At 46.1% G+C, this 21,916-nt stretch overlaps 1 protein-coding gene across 1 annotated transcript; it reads left to right on the top strand.

The window, feature by feature from the left end:
- Positions 1-9,297: 9,297 nt before the first annotated feature.
- On the top strand, positions 9,298-18,357 carry LOC136767363 (ankyrin repeat and death domain-containing protein 1A-like). Its single transcript, XM_066721131.1, has 14 exons — positions 9,298-9,393; positions 9,530-9,628; positions 9,775-9,873; positions 10,090-10,194; positions 10,638-10,736; positions 11,149-11,244; positions 11,532-11,630; positions 11,793-11,891; positions 13,802-13,894; positions 14,374-14,472; positions 14,567-14,662; positions 16,010-16,175; positions 17,554-17,685; positions 18,296-18,357. The coding sequence occupies exons 1-14, from the start codon at positions 9,298-9,300 to the stop codon at positions 18,355-18,357; spliced, it is 1,440 nt and encodes a 479-aa protein (XP_066577228.1).
- The last annotated feature ends 3,559 nt before the right edge of the window (positions 18,358-21,916 follow it).

Consider the following 21,916-nt stretch of genomic DNA (forward strand, 5'->3'; position numbering starts at 1 on the left):
GAGGGCGGCCTGGTGTTAACAATGGGAATCCGCAGCCCTAATTTCCTTATCTACGCGTCGGTGTAACATTGGCTCAGCTGGTTAATATTGACTGGTAGTGTTTAGTTTGAGATGGGTGAGAATGGGGGTGGCAGACTGTTCCTGGGGGCAGCCGCAGTGGCTTCTGGGTAATTGTTCCAACACGAGCTCTGATACTTGATAATTAGCCTTTTTTTTTTTTCTCAAGTTAGGCTTATTTAAGACACAGACTATTTCTGTGGGAAGTTCAATTAATCCGATTCACAAATTAATAAGACCAGTTAAGGATCTTAGAGTCGGGACAACAACCGGAACACCCCAGAATCCCCAAGACCCGGGACTGGAGTTTGACGCAGCTGGGTTCGAGTGGCCCTGAGTGGGATTTTTTTAGTTTTTTTCCTTCAGAATTGCGGAAGAAAGAGAGAGACTTTTTGTCCCCGTTGCAGCCATCGATGTGGGAAAAAGAGAGCGTGACTCAGACTGTCTCCTTATCTCGTTATTGGTGTGTGACCTAATCCAAGCACAGATCGTTCTCCTCACCCCATTCGGGTAACTATTCAGGAACGTTTCAAGGGTGGTGCCCATATCCCTGGATTATAGAAAGCAGTTCTTCCTCTCTCTCCCTCTCTGCCTCTATCGCTCTCTATTTTATTTTGTACTTTACTAGACTGAATTCTGCTTAATCTCCACCGTAAATGCATGCTAAAACCCTGCGATGCTGGCATGCAACAACGTGCCACAGAAAAACCTCAGAACCAACAGCCACCTCCTGCCCAGCAAAGATCTGAAGCCCTATATTGAGGCCAACACAAAAACAAAACAAAAGCCACAGAAGTAGAGCGTGCCGCGGAACGAGCACTTGACAAAATATTTATCTCAAAGCCTGCGTTGCTAAGATGAGATATAAATGTATCTTGACTGGCCTATACATAGAATTCATAGAAAACCTATTTCTGGTCCTATTGATGACTGTTCTATTTTCAACTTTTGTTTGTGTGAGCTTTCATGTGAGAGATGCGCGCCCTTCACAAAAGCACTGAGTGTTTTACCTGATCCGGCTGTCAAAAAAAGAAAAGAAAAAATATTCCGAAAGCCACATTATCCTTGAGTTGTCTCCTTGTGTTATGGTTTCTCAGATATATAGCCCTTTTCATCAGGCTATATTTCTGCTGGTCCAGGTGAGCCACAGTGAAACGTGCAGTCCGCAGTGGGACTCGGGTGTGTGTGGGGGACTGCATTCTCCAGGCGGATCTGGTGTCCTGGTTTTGCACTCTGGGGAGATCCGGTTCAATTGCCATGGAGATGCTAGAGCGTGGCCGTGGTGAATGGGTGGGTAACAGGAGGCGCGGCGCCGGGGTTAAACGTCAGGCTTCCCCAGGGTGGGACAGTTACCCAGCTGTCTGCTTTGCTCCGGCTTCGTCTTCAGCGTCTGCCTTGGGAGTCTGTGTCAGCAAAGCTGGGTCAGTGGAGCGGGACCAAGGGTGTGTGTGTGTATGTGTGTGTGTGTGTTTCACTTCATCCCAGGAACAGCACCTGAAAACCTCTGTGCTCCAAATTTGACAGGTCCAGGGAGTATAACTCATGTGGAAAAGGGGAAAATGGTACAAAAGGAGAGGAATTGGTCACAAGTTTATACTGGAAGACCCTATATTGCCTCTTGAGTCATTACATCCCAGTAGTTACTGGCGATTGTGATGCATCCAATCAAAGTCATCAGCTGATGTCCGCATCACCATCACGCAGGCCACGCCCACCCCCAGCTTCCCAATACTGGATCTACTACCTACAGTACAGGAAGGCAATATAGGTTGACTGGTGGCAGATGGCCAGTGAGACGCACTGTTCATTCGCACACAGGGCATGTAAAGTGCGTCGCCGGGCTCAGCTGGACCCTGAGCGTGTTCTACTCGTCACAGAGTGGGGGATTGTGAAAAATATTCCTCCACACCCTCTTTGATGTCTGTGTGAAGTCGTGGGGTCCCGTCCTAACCGGAACATGATTGGACAGTGACTGTACTTGCGTGTGTGTCTGTGTTACTCTATCCTGTCAGGGTGCTGACACAGGTCTGTAGGTGAGAAAGGCAGGGAGTTTGCCTGCGTGTGAATTTGAGAAGAGTTGCCTGGGAGAGTTTGAGGTTTTCTGCTCACAGCTTTTCCTCTCTCTCTCTCTCTCTCTCTGCCCGTTCCTGTATCCATGTTCCTGTGCCGAGGGAGGGAGTTGGTGCCTTGGGTTCCCCCCCAACCCCCCGCCATGTGGTTTCCCCAGAATCCCCCGTCAACGAGGGACACGCGCAGTCACTCAAGACACAGGGATTCGCAGTCACAGACACACACACCGCTGCTGAGTGCTGCTGGTAAAGCCTGCCCTTATCAGCCCAGATTTACCATATAAGGCATGGAGGAGCTTCAGCGCTCTCATTGGCTGGCTGGGATACACTGGAGAGAGAGAGGGAGAGAGAGAGGGAATGGGGTGAGGGGGGGGGGAGGAGATTACAGAGGAGTAAGACAAAGAGAGAGAGAGCTTTTCTCCCTGGGGCTGAGTTGGTATTAAGGGTTGGCGATGTAGGTGGCTGGGCAGCAGACTGGCATTTTTCAGGGCAGAACCTAGAAACCGCTCTCTTCCCCCTCGTAACTCCAGCTGTGCCCGGCGCTGTACCGTTGGGTTCATTACTTCTCCGGTGCTTTGCTTGTGATTACAGCACATTTACGATGTGACAGGATTTAAAAAAGATGAATCAACATAATTGATTAATAATAATAATTATAATAATAATAATAATAATAATGTGAAACAACTGATTGATTTATCTGCTTTTGAACTCATGTTCTCAAATCAACAGATCCATATTATCTTGGGAATTAACTGTTTTTACCATTTCGGTTTGCCCCTCTCTCCCTCTTTCCATCCCTCCCTCTTCCTCTCTTTCTCTCCCTCTGTCTCTCTATTTCTCTCCTTCTCCCTCTCTCCACCCACCTCTCTCTCTTTCTTTCCCCCTCTCCATCCCTCTCTCCCTCTCTGCCTCTCTCCCTCTTTCTCCCTCTTTTGTCCCTCGTTCTCTTCCCCCTCTCCCTCTTTCCCTCCCTCTCCCACTCTTTCCCTCCCTCCCTTTCTCCCTCTGTCTCTCTCCACCTCCTTCTCTCTTTCCCTCCATCCCTCTCACCCCTCTCCTGTTCTCTCCCTCTCCCCCACTCTCAACAGCAATGGTTTGATTTCATTTTCAGCCAGTTTATAGGTCAATACCCAGATTTGAAATCCAGTTCGGCAAATATGCTGATCAATATACAGCCATCTTGGACTGTAAGCCATGCCCACAAGTATTGTGAATTGAAAGGTAGGAAATAGGAAACTCGGGCCAGGGTTCCCATTACGGGCCAATGGAGTCCGGCCTGCAGTCTGTAATAGCATTTTTTTTTTTTACTGAGCCACTCTACACCCCCACACTCCCTCTTCCTCTCTGTCCCGAAGGCAGCCATCGATTCGGTGTGCCCGACGCCAGGCCCGTACCTGAGGTGAACGTCTGTAACAAGATTGCTCTGGAGTTTCTGTTCGTTAAGGACCTCTGGGATCCCTGGGTGGGTTCTTTTCTTCGGATTGGGGGTGTAAATAATAAGCCCAGGCTAGCACGCCGGCTCAGTTTACAGTGAGATCGAACGTGTAATCTGAATCGGTGTGTGTGTGTGTGTGTGTGTGTGTGCAGCCTCCTACGAGGATTAGTGAATGAAGACGGATGTGTGATTCCCCATGGGGGGCTTAGTCAGCACCACACCAAGCCACAGAGCAACGACGCCACGTGTAATCCTGCCAGCCTGCATCCCCGGGTGCTGGGGGGGACGGCACAGGCTGAGACGGCAAAGCAACGGTTCTGGTTGGACACCCCTAAGCAGCTCAGATCAGCCTCCCTTGTCTTCCTTCTTCCCTGTCACCCACCCCGAGTGGCAATGAGTTTGTACGATTTGCCCCCTTTGTGGCGCACCATGGCACTCAGAGCGCCAAGGGGTTGATGGGATGGAGCCGGGCAGGGGTAATGACTAAGCTGAAGCGCTATGACAAAGGCGATCTGTTCAGGTTATTGGCGTGTGAGTGTGGCACTGTGGGATACAATAGTTCCCAGCATGCAATTCTTCCCTGGTTGATTACTGGTTTCATTTTAATTATTATAATTATAAACCGGTATTCTATGTACTCGACAGCAAGTGGCAAGCTGAACACATCTGTAGGTGATATACTTACCAGTGAAGACCATTGTGTCTCTTAATATAAAAAAAAGGTCCAATTATTAACATCACTGTAACACAAACGCAGCCGTGATGTCATCGGCAAGCACCAGAGAGCCGATTTAAGACGTGCTGTATGAAGGCAATCAGACACTCTCACCGCCTTTGTGTAACCAGTAGAAATGAAGGGGAGCTGTATTCACACAGCCAGTGCATTTATTGTTGTGTTTTTAATTTAATATTTAATAAGACGTATACAATGGGAGACTGCTACACAGATGCACGGTTGCATTGACACACCTGGGAACTTTCTTACTGTCCTGGTACTGAGACATCTCCAGGGCTAGAGGAAGAAAAAAAAAAACTTTGTTCACAAACTTGACAATGGCTGTCTGTGTCTTTGTGTCAGTGCTGAGCTGACCTTCTCCATTCCCTGTCAGCTGATGTGTTCGTGGCACAACACCAGGCACAAAAGGGAACAGGCAACGCACCAGTAAGCGCCAGCTCGCCCTTGTACATTCTTGTAGCTCAGTGGGACGCTGACGTAGAACAGGGCCCCAGGGGACAGGAGAGTGTGTCACAGCGTGGGTAGGCGCTCATTTTAATATGTTAATTTGAGACTTGAGTTGTGGCAGTTGGCAGCCCAGGCCCATTTGCACTGCTGTGTGAGTGTGAGGGAAGAGAGAGAGGAGAGAGTGAGAGGAGAAAGGAGAGGGGGGAGAGAGAGAGAGAGAGAGAGAGAGAGGGAGGGGCAGGGAGAGATGGAGAGGGGAAGAGAAAGAATGAGAGAGAGAGAGGGGCAGGGAGAGGGGGAAAGGGAGAGATAGAGAGAGAGGGAGAGGGGCAGGGAGAGAGGGGAGAGGGAGCGTAAGAGGGCAGAGAGAGAGAGAAGAGAGAAGAGAAGGGAGAAAGGGAGGGAGAGAGGGATAGGGGCAGGGAGAGGGGGGAGAGAGGGAGAGTGAGGGGAGAGAGACAGAGAGGAGAGTAGAGAAGAGAAAGGGAGGGAGAGAGTATTTTTCTAATCAAACCTCAGTACAGAATCTTGTATAAAACTTAAAAAGGAGTCTAACTGTCTTGGATGGTTGGTTGGTTGGTATGTTTGTTATCCAATGAAATGCCACCTCTTGTTTTACATTGGCGACTGGGATCCATAAATGGATTGGTGGAGGGCTAGTCTGATCTCTCTGTGCATCACTGCCATGTTTAGCTAGTACTGAAACACACACTTGCTGAATCACTCACTCACACACACCCTTCGGAGAGTACTGTCCATTCCTCTGTGTGCTTTTGTCGTCTCTAAACGCACAAAAGCAGGGCCAAGAACTGCTAATTAACCGTGTTCCTCCTTAGTTTGAGTCACTCACTCCCACTTCCCTCTCAGTCCAGGTCTAGCTGGGGAAATGAGACAGAGGTCAGAGAGGGAAGCTGACAGATATGTGAAGGAGTCAACTGGGCAGGATTTCACAGGGCTATGGAAACAATCGTATTATATTAAGAGACACAACGGTCTTCACTGGTAAGCATTCCTGAGCTCACAATAAAACAACCGCTCCACAGCAGCCCAAATCCCATGACTTGTGTGCCTTAATTTACCTTTAATTAAAAAAAAAACACAAATATACACAAACCAAACTCTAATAAGCAGAATTTCAGTATTATATTATTCTATAGAATAATCACACATACCATGTAAAAAGCACAGACTGAGGTACGATACAACTGCACAGTCCCTGACCACCTTCTGGCGTCCCCTCAAGACCTACCTGTGCTTGTAATAGGAAAGTCTAATTGGTAAATTGGGTTTCTGATTGTCCTATACAATCCAGCGCGATTGGCTGAGCATGAGTGACCCCTGTGGTGGCTCAGACACCTGCAAGTTCAGGTTGTTATACATCAGACTCAGCGTTATTTTCTAATCAGAAGCGAGTATAATATGGATGTGCCGGCCGACAGATCATAAACAACAGAGGCGGTCATGGAAAGCTGCCCCGAGTGGGCAAAAACGAATGAATGAACAGCGAATGTCAGTTCTTTTGCGATTCGTCACGTGTTTTTTCTCGGCGTGGCTGTGAGGGGTGACGTGGGGCGGCCGTGGGGTCACAGACCGCCTCCTTCAGACGGGACATTCCGTCACGGACACTGGCAGGCCTGTTTGGGACAGCGATGGTTCTGAGACGGACAGGGATCAGGACAGAGTTGCATTGTCACCAGCACAGAGGAGGCGATCCAAAGAGCCGCCCCCCCGGCCCCCTGTCTGCCAGCCTGCTTGACAAGGGCCTCTTCAGAGGGGCCGGCTGGACACAGGCCTGGTCTGTGTGTCGCTGGAGAGGGAGCAGGAGCCGGCCAGCTGTCGGGTCGGGGCCACACAATCGCCCTGTTGACGGCGGAATGCGTCACCGTTTTAACTGCGGATGAGTTATGATCCCCTCAGGGAGTCTCAGAGCTGGGCTCCTGCACATCTCTGAACATGTTGTGTGTGGCCTGCCACCTCTGCTCTCTCCCTCTCCCCTCTCCCCTCCCCTGCTCTCTCCCTCTCCTCTCTTCCCTCTCTCCTCCCCTGCTCTCTCCCCTCCCCTCCCCTGCTCTCTCCCTCTCCTCTCTTCCCTCTCTCCTCCCCTGCTCTCTCCCTCTCCTCTCTTCCCTCCCCTCCCCTACTCTCTCCCTCTCCCCTACCTCCCCTGCTCTCTCTCCCTCCCCTCCCCTGCTTTCTCCCTCTCACCTCCCTTCCTTTCTCCTTGTCCCCTTCCCCGCTCTTTCTCCTCTTTCTCCCCCTCCTGGTGGCTTTAATAAGCATCTTTCAATCAGCAGCTGATTAAGACCAGGGGAACCCGTGTAATTAGCTATACATTCTGTAATTAAAGATCTGAGACCCATCCCCCAGTCGCCCACTGACTCCTCGTATGAGACTGAGAGAGAGGCAATAAAAACAGGCTCTAAGGGAAACTTTGGGTTAGAATAAAGCAACACTTTGACTGACCCAAATCTCCAAGTGCAAACCTGTACCGTATCATGGTTTAATTAATTGAGGAGCTGCTTTCTCCTACTCAGAAATCAAGATGGAGTACAAGTCCTTGCACGGGGGTCCGGCGGGTCGGTCTGGCCTTTATGTCCAATGAGACAATACGTATGTTTTGAAATCCCCTCGACCAATAGCACCATGCGTGTTTTCCCATGTCAACCTTAACACCTGTCAAATCCTTTTACGCATATGAGGTAATCCCACCCTCCGTCCTATAAGACTGAGACAATGTAAGCACTACTTCAACAAAGACCACCAGAGATGCTCCCGGTTAAAATGGTGGTTGGAAACTAAAGGTCAAGTCATTCTATGTCTACAACAGCTCCTAGACAGACTCTGACCAGCGTTATACGCTGTGAAAACAATATATCCTATATTCGGTCTCTGTACGTCTCAGATCCCCGATTGAGAATCATCCCCATGTTTTCCAATCGGAGTTTAAACTGATCCGGATTGTTTCCTGGAGGGTTCCTTATCTCCCAGCATCTCCTGAATGGGTGACACTGAGCGATGACATAATAATAAATAATATATAATAAAATCCAGAAAAAGTAAAGACAGATCAGAAAATATCACTGTTATCCAGATTAAAAGTTGGAAGGTAAAAACAGAAAAGCACTAATTCACAGAAAGCACTAAAGTGAATTGATTGGCTAGGCTTATTTCAGTTAGTTGTTTTTTGGGTGCCTGGGGAATTGACTGCGTTTTGCGACGATTCTAAAAATGTAAACGCCGTGGATTAAAACTTTCCATTTTACCGCACATATCTTGCAAAATCGACATCATTTTACAGAGACGGTCTCGAGATTCTTGACGTGAACAAAGAGGCATAGAATTAATCTAGTTTAACCAATGCCCCGAGTTCAGTTGTCTTTTCATTAGCTCTCTACTGCTCCTGGGACTCCTGCTTCAGCCCCCACACAATCCCAGTACGCGGTGTCTATATCGAGTAGCCATGAAGTGAGAGCATAAGCACACAAGAGGGAGATGGGAGCAGAAACATGGTCAGTGGTACCCTCTAGTGGAACCAAGGATAACTGCCAGGGTGTATTGACGGACTGATATTGACAGAGGTGGTCAGGTTTGGACAGGTTATGTAGGAGGTGATGTGAGGGCACCCAGGAGGAGATAGCAGTGAGATGCGAGAGGGGATCAGAAAAGGGGGAAGAAAGGAAGATAAGACCCCTTAGGAATAGCGAGAGAGGAAGAGAACCAGAATAACTTGAGGTCTTAGTTGCTAATCTCTCAGGAACAGCAAGTACTTGCAGCCCGAGAGAACCTTGAAGCATTCATCTGCTGAATACTAAACAGTTACTTTGCATGGGAACCAGTAGCGCAAGTTTCGGCACAAGGAAACCACCAACTGCACTGTTTTAGAAAGACTTCTGGGAAGAGAAAACACATCTGAGGCCTTGTGTTCGCAGGACAACGGTCTGCAAAAACCCATCGATCCTGTTTTGCAATCCGGCCAAACCCCGAATATCTTCAACGAGGCGATTTCATTCTCACTCCTAGACGAGAAACGCTCGACGCACGATCGAGGATGGTGGATGAACCTTCAGAACTGGACCATAAGTGTGAGTGACGCACCTTGTTTTGTTATTTATCTAGCAAAAGAAACAAATAATACAACGGAAACACAACCGATCACCATTAAGATAACATCTTCGACATTGTACATACGCAGAGTCATAAACTTTATGAGACTGACGTGTACATGTATGTAGAAGCTCATACAAGCAAGTTACAAGTTTGTTTTCCTTGAGCAAGGCACTGTACCCAGAATGCACCAGTACAAACCCAGCTGTATAAAGGGGGTAATTGGATGTAAAAATAATCTGATATATTGTAAATGTTGTAATTGACATCTGCTAAGAAATATAATAGATAAGAGAGATTTAGCCATTTCTCCTCTCATCTGAAGTCTGAATGTTGCGAGAGCACAGTGGTTGGGTGGGTGGACAGTGGGTGGACAGTGGGTGGACAGTGAGCGGACACCACTGTGTAACTTGGCCAGGGTCTTTGTCGTGTGTGCAGTGCTGGGGATGGAGTGGGAGCTACACCAGGCGTCCAAATGCAACGACACAGCAGCCATCCTCTCCCTGCTCAAGAACGACGTGAAAGTCAACACCGCTGACTCGGTGAGTTACCGGGAGGCTCTCTACAGGCATTCAGGGAGAGCCAGCTCTCAACGCAGACCCCTGATGCATGCCAGGGGTTAAGCTGACCCTCGCTGCTTTCGGTAGCCTCACCGCTCTGCTCCGTGTCGCCTGGCAGGTGGATCGGGTGGCACTGCACTGGGCGGCAGCCAAAGGGCATGAGCAGGCTCTGCGCTTACTGGTGGATTTCGACGCTGACGTGGACAGAGAGGATAAGGTAAGGCGGCCCGGGGCGTGAGATCGTAACCTTGGTGCCATTATTATTTCAACCACATACACGCATTCCTTGTTTGCCCTGCATGCTCAAGCTCCTGGGAGGACTAGGTTTATGTGATGGTATCTGTCGTCTCTCCCCTCTCCCAGTATGGAATGACCCCGGCTCTCTACGCCACCTGGTTTGGGCACCTCCGGGTCCTGCAGGTGTTGGTCAACGCCGGGACGACGGTGGCGCACAGAAACACGGTAAAAACTCTGGAGTGGGGTAAGACGCACTGGGGCTACAGGAGATTGAAAAACAGATCTTACAGAACAAATACAACTCAGAGAAATTATAGAAATAACTCACAACTTTGTATAGTGTCTCTTCTATCGTCACTATAGATAGGAGTATTGAACGGAGTATAATGGGATATTTGCCAGCGAATTGTCAGGGAGTGTGTTGTTTGTCCCCTCTGTCAGAGCGGCCTGGGCTTACTGCACTGTGCCGCAGCGAAAGGACATCTGGACATCGTTCAGTACATCCTGGACGACCTGGAGGACACGTCCCTCAACCAGCCTGACCAGGTGAGAGGATTCCACTGTACTCACTGTCCGGTGAAGAATCCTGAGAGTTTAGACCAGTGGTCCCCAGCCCTGTCCTGGAGGAGCCCCTACCCTGCTGATTTTTGTTCCAACCGAGCTCTGAATTGCTTAATTGAACCCTTAATTGAACAAATAGTTTCCTAAATCAGAGACTTGTAATGAGTTTAAACAGTAGGGGTTTTAAGTTAAGTTTAGAATTGTATAAAGAAATTATTAAACAACCAACTCTCTTATTACACAATTTTAAAAGTCAAATTTAAACAGATTGTTACTTCAAGGTTAAGGTTAAATTAAGTAATTGAGAGCTGGGTTGGAACAAAATCCCAGTAGGGTAGGGTAGAACTGAACTGGTTTAAAGGAAGATGGTACCATGGTTTTACTGTGTGTGTGTGTCTGTGTATGAATGAATGTGTGTGTTGTATCAGTTTGGCAGGACGCCCCTCCTACTGGCAGCCGAGAAAGGGCACCTGCACACGGCCCAGTGTCTTCGCCACCACGGCAGCAACATCAACATGGCAGACAAGGTACCCTGCTACCCTGAGCTTCAGATCTTAGAGGAAGTGCACGAGATATTCAGCCAATATTCCCCTGGTATTGACACATTACTTAATACATTCGAAACTTGCAGCCATTACTGCAAAGCGCATCCAAAAAATGCTTCCTGCTTTCGGCCACTGGATTTAACTGATGTTTAGCTCAGTGCTATCTGATCGAGTGATTGATTTAAACAGACACCTTCTCCTGCACTCCTGAAACAAACAGCTTCTTCATTCAATCACCGTAGAAACACCGATCTATGGAACAAGCCCAAGCATCTAATTCTGGCTTGTCGAGGAGCTCCCACGCTTGGCTGATCCTGATCCCCAAGAACATGAGACTTAAATGTAAAAAGAATAAAACGAAACGACTGATGTTGTCATTCTTGATTTAATCCAGGAAGGCAACCGCAGCATTCACCTGGCGGCCAGATCGGGCTTCTCCTCGGTGGTGTATGATTTATTGCATGATGTGGACCCTGACACCAAGAACCAGGTAGCTTGGAGGGGTTGCATGGAATAACACAGAGCCACACACAGTTAATGGAACCCCTGCATCGGGAAAAAGGCCCCATTAGTAAAGTTCATAGAAGGGCTGGCCTGGTTCCTGCTTTTTATGACTTTTCCAATTAGTAACCAATTAAGACCTGGAAATAACAGGTGATGTGACTACTTCTTTTCCAGACAGCTATTGACTCCCAGTGTTTCTAACTTAAACCATACAAAACACCGAGGACTCAGGTGCTTTGTATCATGGGCTGACGAGGCTGCACTGTCTTGCAGGAGGGGAAGACGGCTCTGCACCTGGCTGCAGAGAACGGCCACCTGTGGTGCGTGGAGGCCCTCCTGAGCTCCGGCTGTGACGTCCACGCCCTGAGCAGTGTGAGTGCGGATGGGACCCCTCAGATCCGTCCCTGTTTCTCAAGGATTGTGAAGGGTGCTGTACAAATTAAAATGCACTGATTTGCTTATTGAGCTCTTGCTCCCCTGTGCACTTCCTCTCTAACGCTGGCCACTGCTTATGATGCGTTTCCTGTTCTCTAGTCGGGCTACACGGCTCTGCATTTCGCGACAGAGAGAAGTCACGGAGAGGTGTGCCGCTTGCTTCTGGAGGGCGGTGCTGAAGTGAACACGTCCACGAAGGTGAGGGGTCTAACCAGCGCACCACAGCTGGAGACACCAAAGACCACATCCCGTATCTCCGCCGCCTCTTTCAAGCCCGGCCTGTGAGTGGCTAGTGTGTGCAAAATGGCGGCCACATAGCCCCGCCCCTAGATGTTGAACCAATGTCGCCCCAGTCACCCAATTAGGATTGCCTCATGCCCCAGGAGTCTCTCGCCCCAGTCGCCCGTCTTGTAGTCACCCCGTCGTCGCAGTCCCATCACTTCGTCTGTACACCCCCTTCCCCCCAGTGGCTAAAAGTGAAAAATAGGTTTTGGGCTCATTTGGAAAAAATAGTGCAATGGGAAATGCAATTTAGCCATAGCTGTTTCTTTTCGTGCCACACATTTATGTTCAAACACAATCATCTATAGATTTAAATCCACAAACAACAAATAATTCTGAAGAAAAAATAATATCGACTGTGCTAATGTAGCATTATAACGTGTTGTGCTATTTTAACACAATTAGTATTTGCCAATACGCATGCGCATGTCACCACAGGCGTTTTGTAAAAAGTGCATGAGTACAAAAAACTTATTGTGGAGCCATATAACATACATATACATAGGTAGGCTCTATAAATATATATACACACACATATGATGTATTATTAAAGAAAAATATCAAATATTAATTGATACATTCATTTGAGACTATAACTCTAATAATTCAGCCATATATAACTGATTAGGACAGTTGGTTGTGGCAACTGTAGGATACTTAAAACAGCTGTGTAAAAGCCTTATTAATTGCTTTATTATTGTTTGTTTGACTCTAATACCGTTTAACTCCAGCAAATTATATATACTGCCACGCCAGCAGAGAGAGCCGCGCTGCTTCCCCGATTGGATCTCGCCTTCATCGGCCTCTAATTGGCTCATTAGCCTCTAATTGGAACAACATTTTATTCTAATTTATAATTTATAAATATAACCTTTAAAAGTAACTTTTCCAGCTGTTGTTAATGTGATTTCTGTTGGATCCTGCTTTGTAGTTTTGTTTCCATCTCGGCTAATAAAGAGCATTTTCCCACATTCGCTTTTGGTTTGTTCCCATACGGATTGACTCTGGATATACGGATATCATACGGATTGTGCTGCAGTTGCGCTGTACAGGCAGAACTGGTTAAAGGGGTTTGAAGTCACAGGTGGGTATCAGTACTAATCAGATAGCAGCTACAGAGCTTATGATTCATCTGTCTGCTGTGTCACGTGGATTTCGCTGTCAACAGCACTGCACAGCTTCATAATGTGTGTGTGTGTCGTAACAATGCACAATTCTGAATACATGTAGGAATCCCACAGGAATAACATATGAATGCCTTATAAACTTCCACTGAGTTCTGATGTCGATCATATGTGTAAACCCTGACCCTACACCTAGTCTGGCACCCTATCCCTAACCTTGTTCTAGGCACATTCCTAGATAAAAGACTAAGCTTTTTTGAGAATACTGATTATATTTCAGAAAATGATATGCAATGCCTCTATCTACTTAGAAGACTGAATAGCTTAGAGATGGTATAGCAGGGACACACGCACCCAGGGACACAAATGGAAATTGGGCTTCAAGGCATTCAAGACAGAAAACAGGAGACACTTCTTCACACAGAGAGGCGTCACAATCTGAACAAACTCCCCAGCGATGTGATTGAGCTGAAAATTTGGGAACATTTAGAATCAGACTGGATAGGATCCTTGGATCACTTACTTATTAATGGACACCAAAAGATCACGATGGGGCGAATGGCCTCCTCTATTGTAAACTTTCTTATATGCATTCCTGATCGACAGCGTACTGTCATTTAACATCATTGCATGGTATGGGAACCTTAACCAGAAAGATAGGAGTAAGTTCTGCTTTCTATCAACATGACCATCCTGGCCCAGGTGGCTCCTCTTCACCTGGCTGTGGTGAACAACGCTCCCAACATAGTCCAATTGTTCATGGAGGCTGGCTGTGACCTCAACACCAGGGACAGGGTAAGTAGCAGTTCCCAGCATGCATTGCTCAGATCATGAACTTCCTTCCCCTCTAGTTTTGTGACTGATCTGTTACCCGGGCAATGTAGAGCAGGTGTCCCAAACCCTCTGTTTAGGCCATGGTGTGTTCCTTTTTCGGTTCCAACTGGCCGTGTGTCAAGACTAGGTTAACAGTTTTGTTTTGATCAGTTAAACAAGTGGGTCTTTTGTAGCACGTGGCAATATTTTATAATTTTGACACCGGCCCCACCACTTGGAAGCCTGGAAGGAAGTATATAATTGATCCACTTAATCAGCTAAATCAAAGCTAATTGAGTTAGTGAGAGCTAGGTTGGGATAAAAGCTAGAAGATGCGGCCGGCCTTGTTGTAGACCCTTGCTTTGAAAGACCACAGGTGACCAAGGTACTCCAATCAATAAAGACAGACGGAACCCCAGCAACTGAAGTATGTGGGTGTAAACGTGTCAAATCCCCTCCAGAACAAACAGACTGCTCTTCACATGGCCGCTGAGTTCAGAAGACTAGAGATCATGGAAATGCTTCTGATAGCTGATGCTGACCTGGATCTGCGAGATAAGGTGGGTGAGCCATGCCCATAAATCAACCCCGCCCTCATAGGCCTCTCCCACCCCAGCATCGCTCAGAAGAGTCAAGTGTCCCATTTCTCCACAGCAAGGCAAGACGCCCCTCGACGTGGCGATCAGGGGGTGCTTCACCAACATGGTGGACGTGATCCTGAAAGCAGAGCGTTTCTACAAATGGAAGCTGGTAGGAAGACACAATCAAACGAATGAATGGCTGAGAGAGTGAATGAACGAGTGAATGAATGAGTGAATGGAAGAAGCACTTGGAAATTGTGTCCCAGCTGTAATAAACAGCGGCACAAGCCCATAATCCACCAGGACACTTCGAAAGGTCTGTCAGGAAGCACTATTAGATTTCAGCGTTCCCCTCTGCAGATGTGTAATGAAGTCTGTGCTCGTCTCTTGGAGTTTCTGGAAGGAAAACATAAAACCCAGGTATCAGGGAGCAGCACAGTCACCCTAATTATTGGTAATGAATGTCTGTATTTTGTAGAATTAGTGTAGATAATTCCGTCCACCCATTCTCTCCATGGGCGTCCCTCTGACTAACAAACTAATGACTCATCTGAACCAATTTAAAGCTTGTCCCAGGTCTTAAGTTCAAGGGTTCATATAAAACATTCAATATTACATTAAATCTTTGTGTTTTAGGAGCCCCTACCTTGCTGGTTTTTGTTCCAACCAAGCTCTCAGTTACTTAATTTAACCATTAATTGAAGTAATAATTGTGTAACTGATAAAACGTTAGTGCTTTAATATAATAAGTTCTGTATACAATTTTATACTTCACTTAAATCCCCTACTGTTTAACATAATTAAAAGGCTCTGATTTAGGGTTCAATTAAGTAATTGAGAGCTTAGAACAAAAAAACAGCAAGCAATGGTATGATTTTATATTATACGGAGAGGATAGATCAGTGGTCCCCAGGCCTGGTCCAGTGGGGTCTCACTGTTCTTCTTAAGCAAATCCTTTAATCAAATAATATTTAGCTCAATCTGACTTTTTCCATTTTTAAGCTTTAGTTCAGTATGAGAAATCAAATGCCCCTTAAATTTCTTCACCTCCATTATTAGTTTTTTCTTGAATTTAGAGCTTTCCATTTTCCAAATGTCTTTACTTAATTTGTTTTGTTTTTAATATATAACAATGTAATGTATACATTGGTATTACACACATTGACAGCAACAGCGAAGCTAGAAATGCACAAAATCTATCAATATTAAAAGTTTTTTCAGCAGAAAATGGTACAAGTTGGCACTATGTAATTAATAGAAGCAAACGAAATTAAAAATGCAAATGCAGGATTTTTAGTGTGCTTATTAATCACACCGTTAAAATTGCGGTCATGTATGGTGGCTGAGAGGTGCCATTTATATACACACATACTTTGCAAATATAAACCGCTTTTGTGTACATTTTATGGAATTCCGTGATTCCGTCTGTTTTCCGCAACACGGTAAGACCCTACCATCCCCCATTTCTTGTGTGTTTGTGTGTGTTCAGGACGCTGCCCCCAGCCCGGACACACAGACCCAATTGGACTTCACCCTGGACCACCTGCAGGAGCCCAAGCTGGTCCGCTCCGTGCTGTGGATGCTGGCCGAGCGCTACTTGCAGCCGGGGGAGTGGAAGAAACTGGCCAACTACTGGCAGTTCACCGCAACGCACGTCAAAGCCATTGAGGCCCAGTGGACCGGTTGGTATTTCTGCCTTCATTTTAGACTCAAAAGCGAAGTCCATTCCATCAGACTGAAATATCACAATAAGCTTAATTTGACGGGCCGTTGTGATATTTCAGTCTGATGGAATGGACTTCGCATTTGAGTCTTAAATGAAGGCAGAAATATATATATTGTTGATTGAAATTCTGTAACAGAATCCCAAAATATCACCCTTTATCAGCCTCTCATTGGTGCAAATTGATATTATTATTCATCTCACGTTTGACCCCCAAAAAACCTTTCTATTAAGAAAGAAAAAGAAAAAAGATCTAATACAGGGCAAGCTAATTTTAGTACCGTTTAATGGGAAAAGAAAGAGTACAAATGGAGCAGTCCGTAGCTTGCAATTTGTGTTTTTAAAATAATTAGTTATTAATTTTTGCCAGTGGCGAGAACAAAAAGGCCTAGTTAGAGCGGCAGCAGGTAAACGGGCATGACAGTCACTGAGGAATAGTGCTCTCATCTGTGGCCCCTGCAGGAGTGGCCCCTCTACTATATTAGACTACTACTATACTACTCTAGAGAACTACTATTCTACACTACAGTACAATGTTACACTACACTTTCTAAACTAGATTACTACTCTACACTAGAATAGTACTACACTTCACTAGACAACTACTATAATGGAATACTACTATACTACTCTAAACTAGACGGCTACTATACTACTTTACACTGGAGTACTACTATACTACACCACACTAGGCAACTACTAGACTATTCCTAGACTACTCTACACTAGAATACTCTACATTAGACACCTACTATACAACACCAGACTACTACTATACTAGACAACTACTATTCTTCTCTACACTACACAACTAGAGTACTACTATTATTATTATTATTATTATTATTATTATTATTATTATTATTTCTTGGTAAACGCCCTTATCCAGGGCGACTTACAACACAACAATACTACACTAGACACATACTATACTAATCTATACTAGAGTACAACTATACTACTCTACACAACTGCTACACTACACTAGAGTGCTATTACACTATTATACACTAGAGTACTACTATACTACACTAGACACCCACTATACTAAACTATACTAGAGTACAACTAACCTACTCTACATTACAGTACTACTAAACACCTACTATACTAGACAACTACTCTACACTGGATGACTACTACTCTACAGTACTACACCAGACACCTACTTTACTACACTAGAGTAGAGTAATACTATACTAAACAACTACTATACTAGAGTACAACTATAATATAATAGAAAACTACTATACTACTCTACACTACACTTTTCCTTTGAGGTCTTATAAGCTGTGCAACAGGAACAGTCATCCCAGATCCTGCCTGTATCCTTGCAGGACAGCAGAGCTATAAGGAGCACGGTTTCCGGATGCTGCTGGTCTGGCTCCATGGCATCACCACCCAGGGGAAGCACCCGGTCAAGGAGCTGTACGAAGGCCTGGTGGGCATAGGGAACCGGCCAGTGGCAGGTAGGGGCGACTGGGTGAACGTACACCATGCTTCTTGGGCACAGGCGCTCTCCAGTGTACCCAACATTGCGTCCTGGAGGGATTGTTTTATATGCCTCCTGATGAGTCTCCTGCTAGCTGGGAAAGATGGTCAACGGTGGCTGGCTTAGCAAATCAGCTCAATTAAGTCATAAACAAAGGGGGGTTGAAGGGGGGGTAACATCAGCATGGCAACCCCTCCTGCCGAGTTGGCGTCTCTCCTCCTGCAGAAGTCCTAGTGCGTCCGATGCCTATCACTACGTCTTTGAACACTGTAATCCCAAAGCAGCAAACAGATCATATTACAGCGCTTCTTTTTTGGAAGAGGTCAAAATTAAGCTCCTCGTGCAAATTGAACCGGCATCTCCTTAATTACTCCTCGTAATCTACATGTAAATACACCGTCAGGTCTTGAACACAGTCACCGAAAGCCTGACGGGATCGGCACCGCCCCGGGAACCATCCCGTCACAGACTTCGGCGTATATACTCGATTTAGAAAAGCTCCCTGGTACTTTAAAGACGATCAGTTTTTTAATTTGATTTTTTCTATCATGCCTGTGCCTGTGTTTGTTTGTCATTCTTGCCTGTAGAAAAGGTTCGCAGGAAGGCCAACCAGGAAGAGAAGAGCAAAACAAAGTGTCCAGTGATGTGAGGGAGCTCCCAGCACCAGGGGGACCTCGGAGCGAAGGAGAAATCGGCAGGGTGGAGACCTGTTTTAGTGGGGTGAGATATTTCAACAGCCGGTGGATTTAGGAGGCCGGTCAGTGAAGCCACATAAATCCATGGTCTTGGTCTAAGTCTTATCTTCCATAAAAGAGTTCAGCCTTCTTGCTTCCAGGGCGAATTACATTTGTTACAATATATCCATTTTTTTTTATTTTTTTTTTACATACATTTATACCCATTTATACAGCTGTTCTTGTTTTATCTCTGGGCACTAAGCAATGAACCAGGCTTCTGAATTGAAAGAGAAAATGCTATCTGTGTGAGATGGGGGTGTTGATAGGCAGGGTACTCGATTCCTTAAATAATAAACTACGGCAGCTTTTGTATTCAGCTCCAGTGTGCAGCACCAATGTCTTGTGAAAGCAGATTTTATACATACTGTGACACAGAAGTTGCCTTTCAAATATCTTACACTTTGAGCTGAGCTACTGGGTGGCCTGGATACAAAACTCACACCCCTGAACTCTGAGTGTAACCCATTAATGAACAGGGCTGTGATTGAATTTCCTCAAACCAATCAATTATACTGGAGAGTAGGGATGGGCATTTGACATGTTTTCACTATTTGAATAATGTCCATGTGTGTCAACTGTGTAAATTCCACTCAGGTACAATTCCACCATTTGTGACAATCCAGTTGAAATCCAAATTTCATTTAGACTAAGGTTTTTTATTAAAAAAAAAAAGTACTAACGTCCCTTTGAATACTCGTGCCCATGCCTAGTGTAGAGATTTAAAAAAAAAAAAAGCTATCAATGCTGATGAACACCGACAGTAATGCAAGTTAGAGCACCCTGTGATTTGGGACAATCAGAGAGCTGATCTGAAGGAGGTGACCAAGATCTCTGAATCGCAGCCGTGGTTTAAATCTTCAGAGGACCGAGGGAGTAACAGACCGATACACAAAATGTTGATTTGCCATAAGCGTTCTCGGTGACCAATATACAGTGAGGGAAAAAAGTATTTGATCCTCTGCTGATTTTGTACGTTTGCCCACTGACAAAGAAATGATCAGTCTATAATGTTAATGGTAGGTGTATTTTAACAATGAGAGACCAAATAACAACAAAAAAATCCAGAAAAACGCATTTCAAAAAAGTCATACATTGATTTGCATGTTAATGTGGGAAATAAGTATTTGATCCCCTATCAATCAGCAAGATTTCTGGCTCCCAGGTGTTTTTATACAGGTAACGAGCTGAGATTAGGAGTACTCTCTTAAAGGGACTGCTCCTAATCTCAGCTCGTTACCTGTATAAAAGACACCTGTCCACAGAAGCAATCAATCAATCAGATTCCAAACTCTCCACCATGGCCAAGACCAAAGAGCTGTCCAAGGATGTCAGGGACAAGATTGTAGACCTACACAAGGCTGGAATGGGCTACAAGACCATCGCCAAGCAGCTTGGTGAGAAGGTGACAACAGTTGGTGCGATTATTCGCAAATGGAAGAAACACAAAATAACTGTCAGTCTCCCTCGGTCTGGGGCTCCATGCAAGATCTTACCTCGTGGAGTTTCAATGATCATGAGAACGGTGAGGAATCAGCCCAGAACTACACGGGATGATCATGTTAATGATCTCAAGGCAGCTGGGATCATAGTCACCAAGAAAACAATTGGTAACACACTACGCCGTGAAGGACTGAAATCCTGCAGCGCCCGCAAGGTCCCCCTGCTCAAGAAAGCACATGTACAGGCCCGTCTGAAGTTTGCCAATGAACACCTGAATGATTCAGAGGAGAACTGGGTGAAAGTGTTGTGGTCAGATGAGACCAAAATCGAGCTCTTTGGCATCGACTCAACTCGCCGTGTTTGGAGGAGGAGGAATGACCCCAAGAACACCATCCCCACCGTCAAACATGGAGGTGGAAACATTATGCTTTGGGGGTGTTTTTCTGCTAAGGGGACAGGACAACTGCACCGCATCAAAGGGACGATGGACGGGGCCATGTACCGTCAAATCTTGGGTGAGAACCTCCTTCCCTCAGCCAGGGCATTGAAAATGTGTCGTGGGTGGGTATTCCAGCATGACAATGACCCAAAACACACAGCCAAGGCAACAAAGGAGTGGCTCAAGAAGAAGCACATTATGGTCCTGGAGTGGCCTAGCCAGTCTCCAGACCTTAATCCCATAGAAAATCTGTGGAGGGAGCTGAAGGTTCGAGTTGCCAAACATCAGCCTTGAAACCTTAATGACTTGGAGAGGATCTGCAAAGAGGAGTGGGACAAAATCCCTCCTGAGATGTGTGCAAACCTGGTGGCCAACTACAGGAAACGTCTGACCTCTGTGATTGCCAGCAAGGGTTTTGCCACCAAGTACTAAGTCGAAGGGGTCAAATACTTATTTCCCTCATTAACATGCAAATCAATTTATAACTTTTTTGAAATGTGTTTTTCTAGATTTTTTTGTTGTTATTTGGTCTCTCACTGTTAAAATACACCTACCATTAAAATTATAGACTGATCATTTCTTTGTCAGTGGGCAAACTTACAAAATCAGCAGCGGATCAAATACTTTTTTCCCCTCACTGTATATATTTCAGGAGGGAAAAAAAAGAAACGTACAAAAATACATTCATATAGATACTTCTCTCCTGTGACAATCACTCCTGAAAGGCAGCAGAGGATTCGGAGTAACCCAGTAGCTGCAGAGAAAGTGATTGGTCGCCTGGTGAGCCAGGAGGAGGATATTGCACTGGTGCATTCTGGGTATAGTGCCTTGCTCAAGGGTATAGCAGCAGTGTCCCCCACCTGGGATTGAACCCACAGCCCTCCTCACCAGAGTCCAGTGGCCTAAATGCTATTCCACACGGCTGCTCCTATTATATACACAAAATAATGCCCTCGGTGCATAAGGGTCTCTTGACGGCACTCCCATTGCTCTGTCAAAAGGCCTTTTACAGTAGCCAGCTTGAAAATATGCTTTGGATTCTAGGGGGCACAACCCAAAACATCGGTTGCGAAGCCTGTCGAGAAGTACTACGTCCATCTGGTTAATTGGATGCATCAGTCTAATTGCATTACTGGGAGACGGGCTAGAACAAAAGCCCCGAAGAGCCTCAGGGGACGGTGCTCAGGAGCCCCTGTGGGGAGGCTTGACTTGAAGGAAACTGCCACACAATGGAAGAGGATGTACTTCCCTCGTATCTGATCATCATCAATATAACCGTTTGAAAACGAGTCTCATTGGCGGGTTTCTGTCCGCTCTGGTTAATGTCGGCAGATCCAACAATCCGGAGGTTTGCACTCTTACACTGGGGGTGTCCTTTTCAGTCAAAATGAGGACAGAAGGATGTACAGTGTTTAACAGGCTGGACACAAGACTCACAAAGGACTGGATTGGGATTGTGCACCCTGGTCTGTCATCTGGTTCTGGTTCCAGTTGAGCAAGTGACTCGTGAACCGAACAATGCCCACCTGTTAAAACCGCAGACAGGAATTCAAATAGGTCAGTCCCCGCAGTCACACACAGGTACGCTTTCA

Source organism: Amia ocellicauda, chromosome 14 (assembly GCF_036373705.1).
Source record: "Amia ocellicauda isolate fAmiCal2 chromosome 14, fAmiCal2.hap1, whole genome shotgun sequence".
In the NCBI taxonomy this organism is placed as follows: domain Eukaryota; kingdom Metazoa; phylum Chordata; class Actinopteri; order Amiiformes; family Amiidae; genus Amia; species Amia ocellicauda.

What these genes read in the sequence shown, in the direction of transcription:
- LOC136767363 (XM_066721131.1), top strand. Translation starts at nt 9,298, where the DNA reads ATGGAGTGGGAGCTACACCAGGCGTCCAAATGCAACGACACAGCAGCC. An exon ending in CCCTCAACCAGCCTGACCAG is followed by an intron (nt 10,195 to 10,637) that starts GTGAGAGGATTC and finishes GTGTTGTATCAG; the next exon opens with TTTGGCAGGACGCCCCTCCT. An exon ending in ACATCAACATGGCAGACAAG is followed by an intron (nt 10,737 to 11,148) that starts GTACCCTGCTAC and finishes GATTTAATCCAG; the next exon opens with GAAGGCAACCGCAGCATTCA.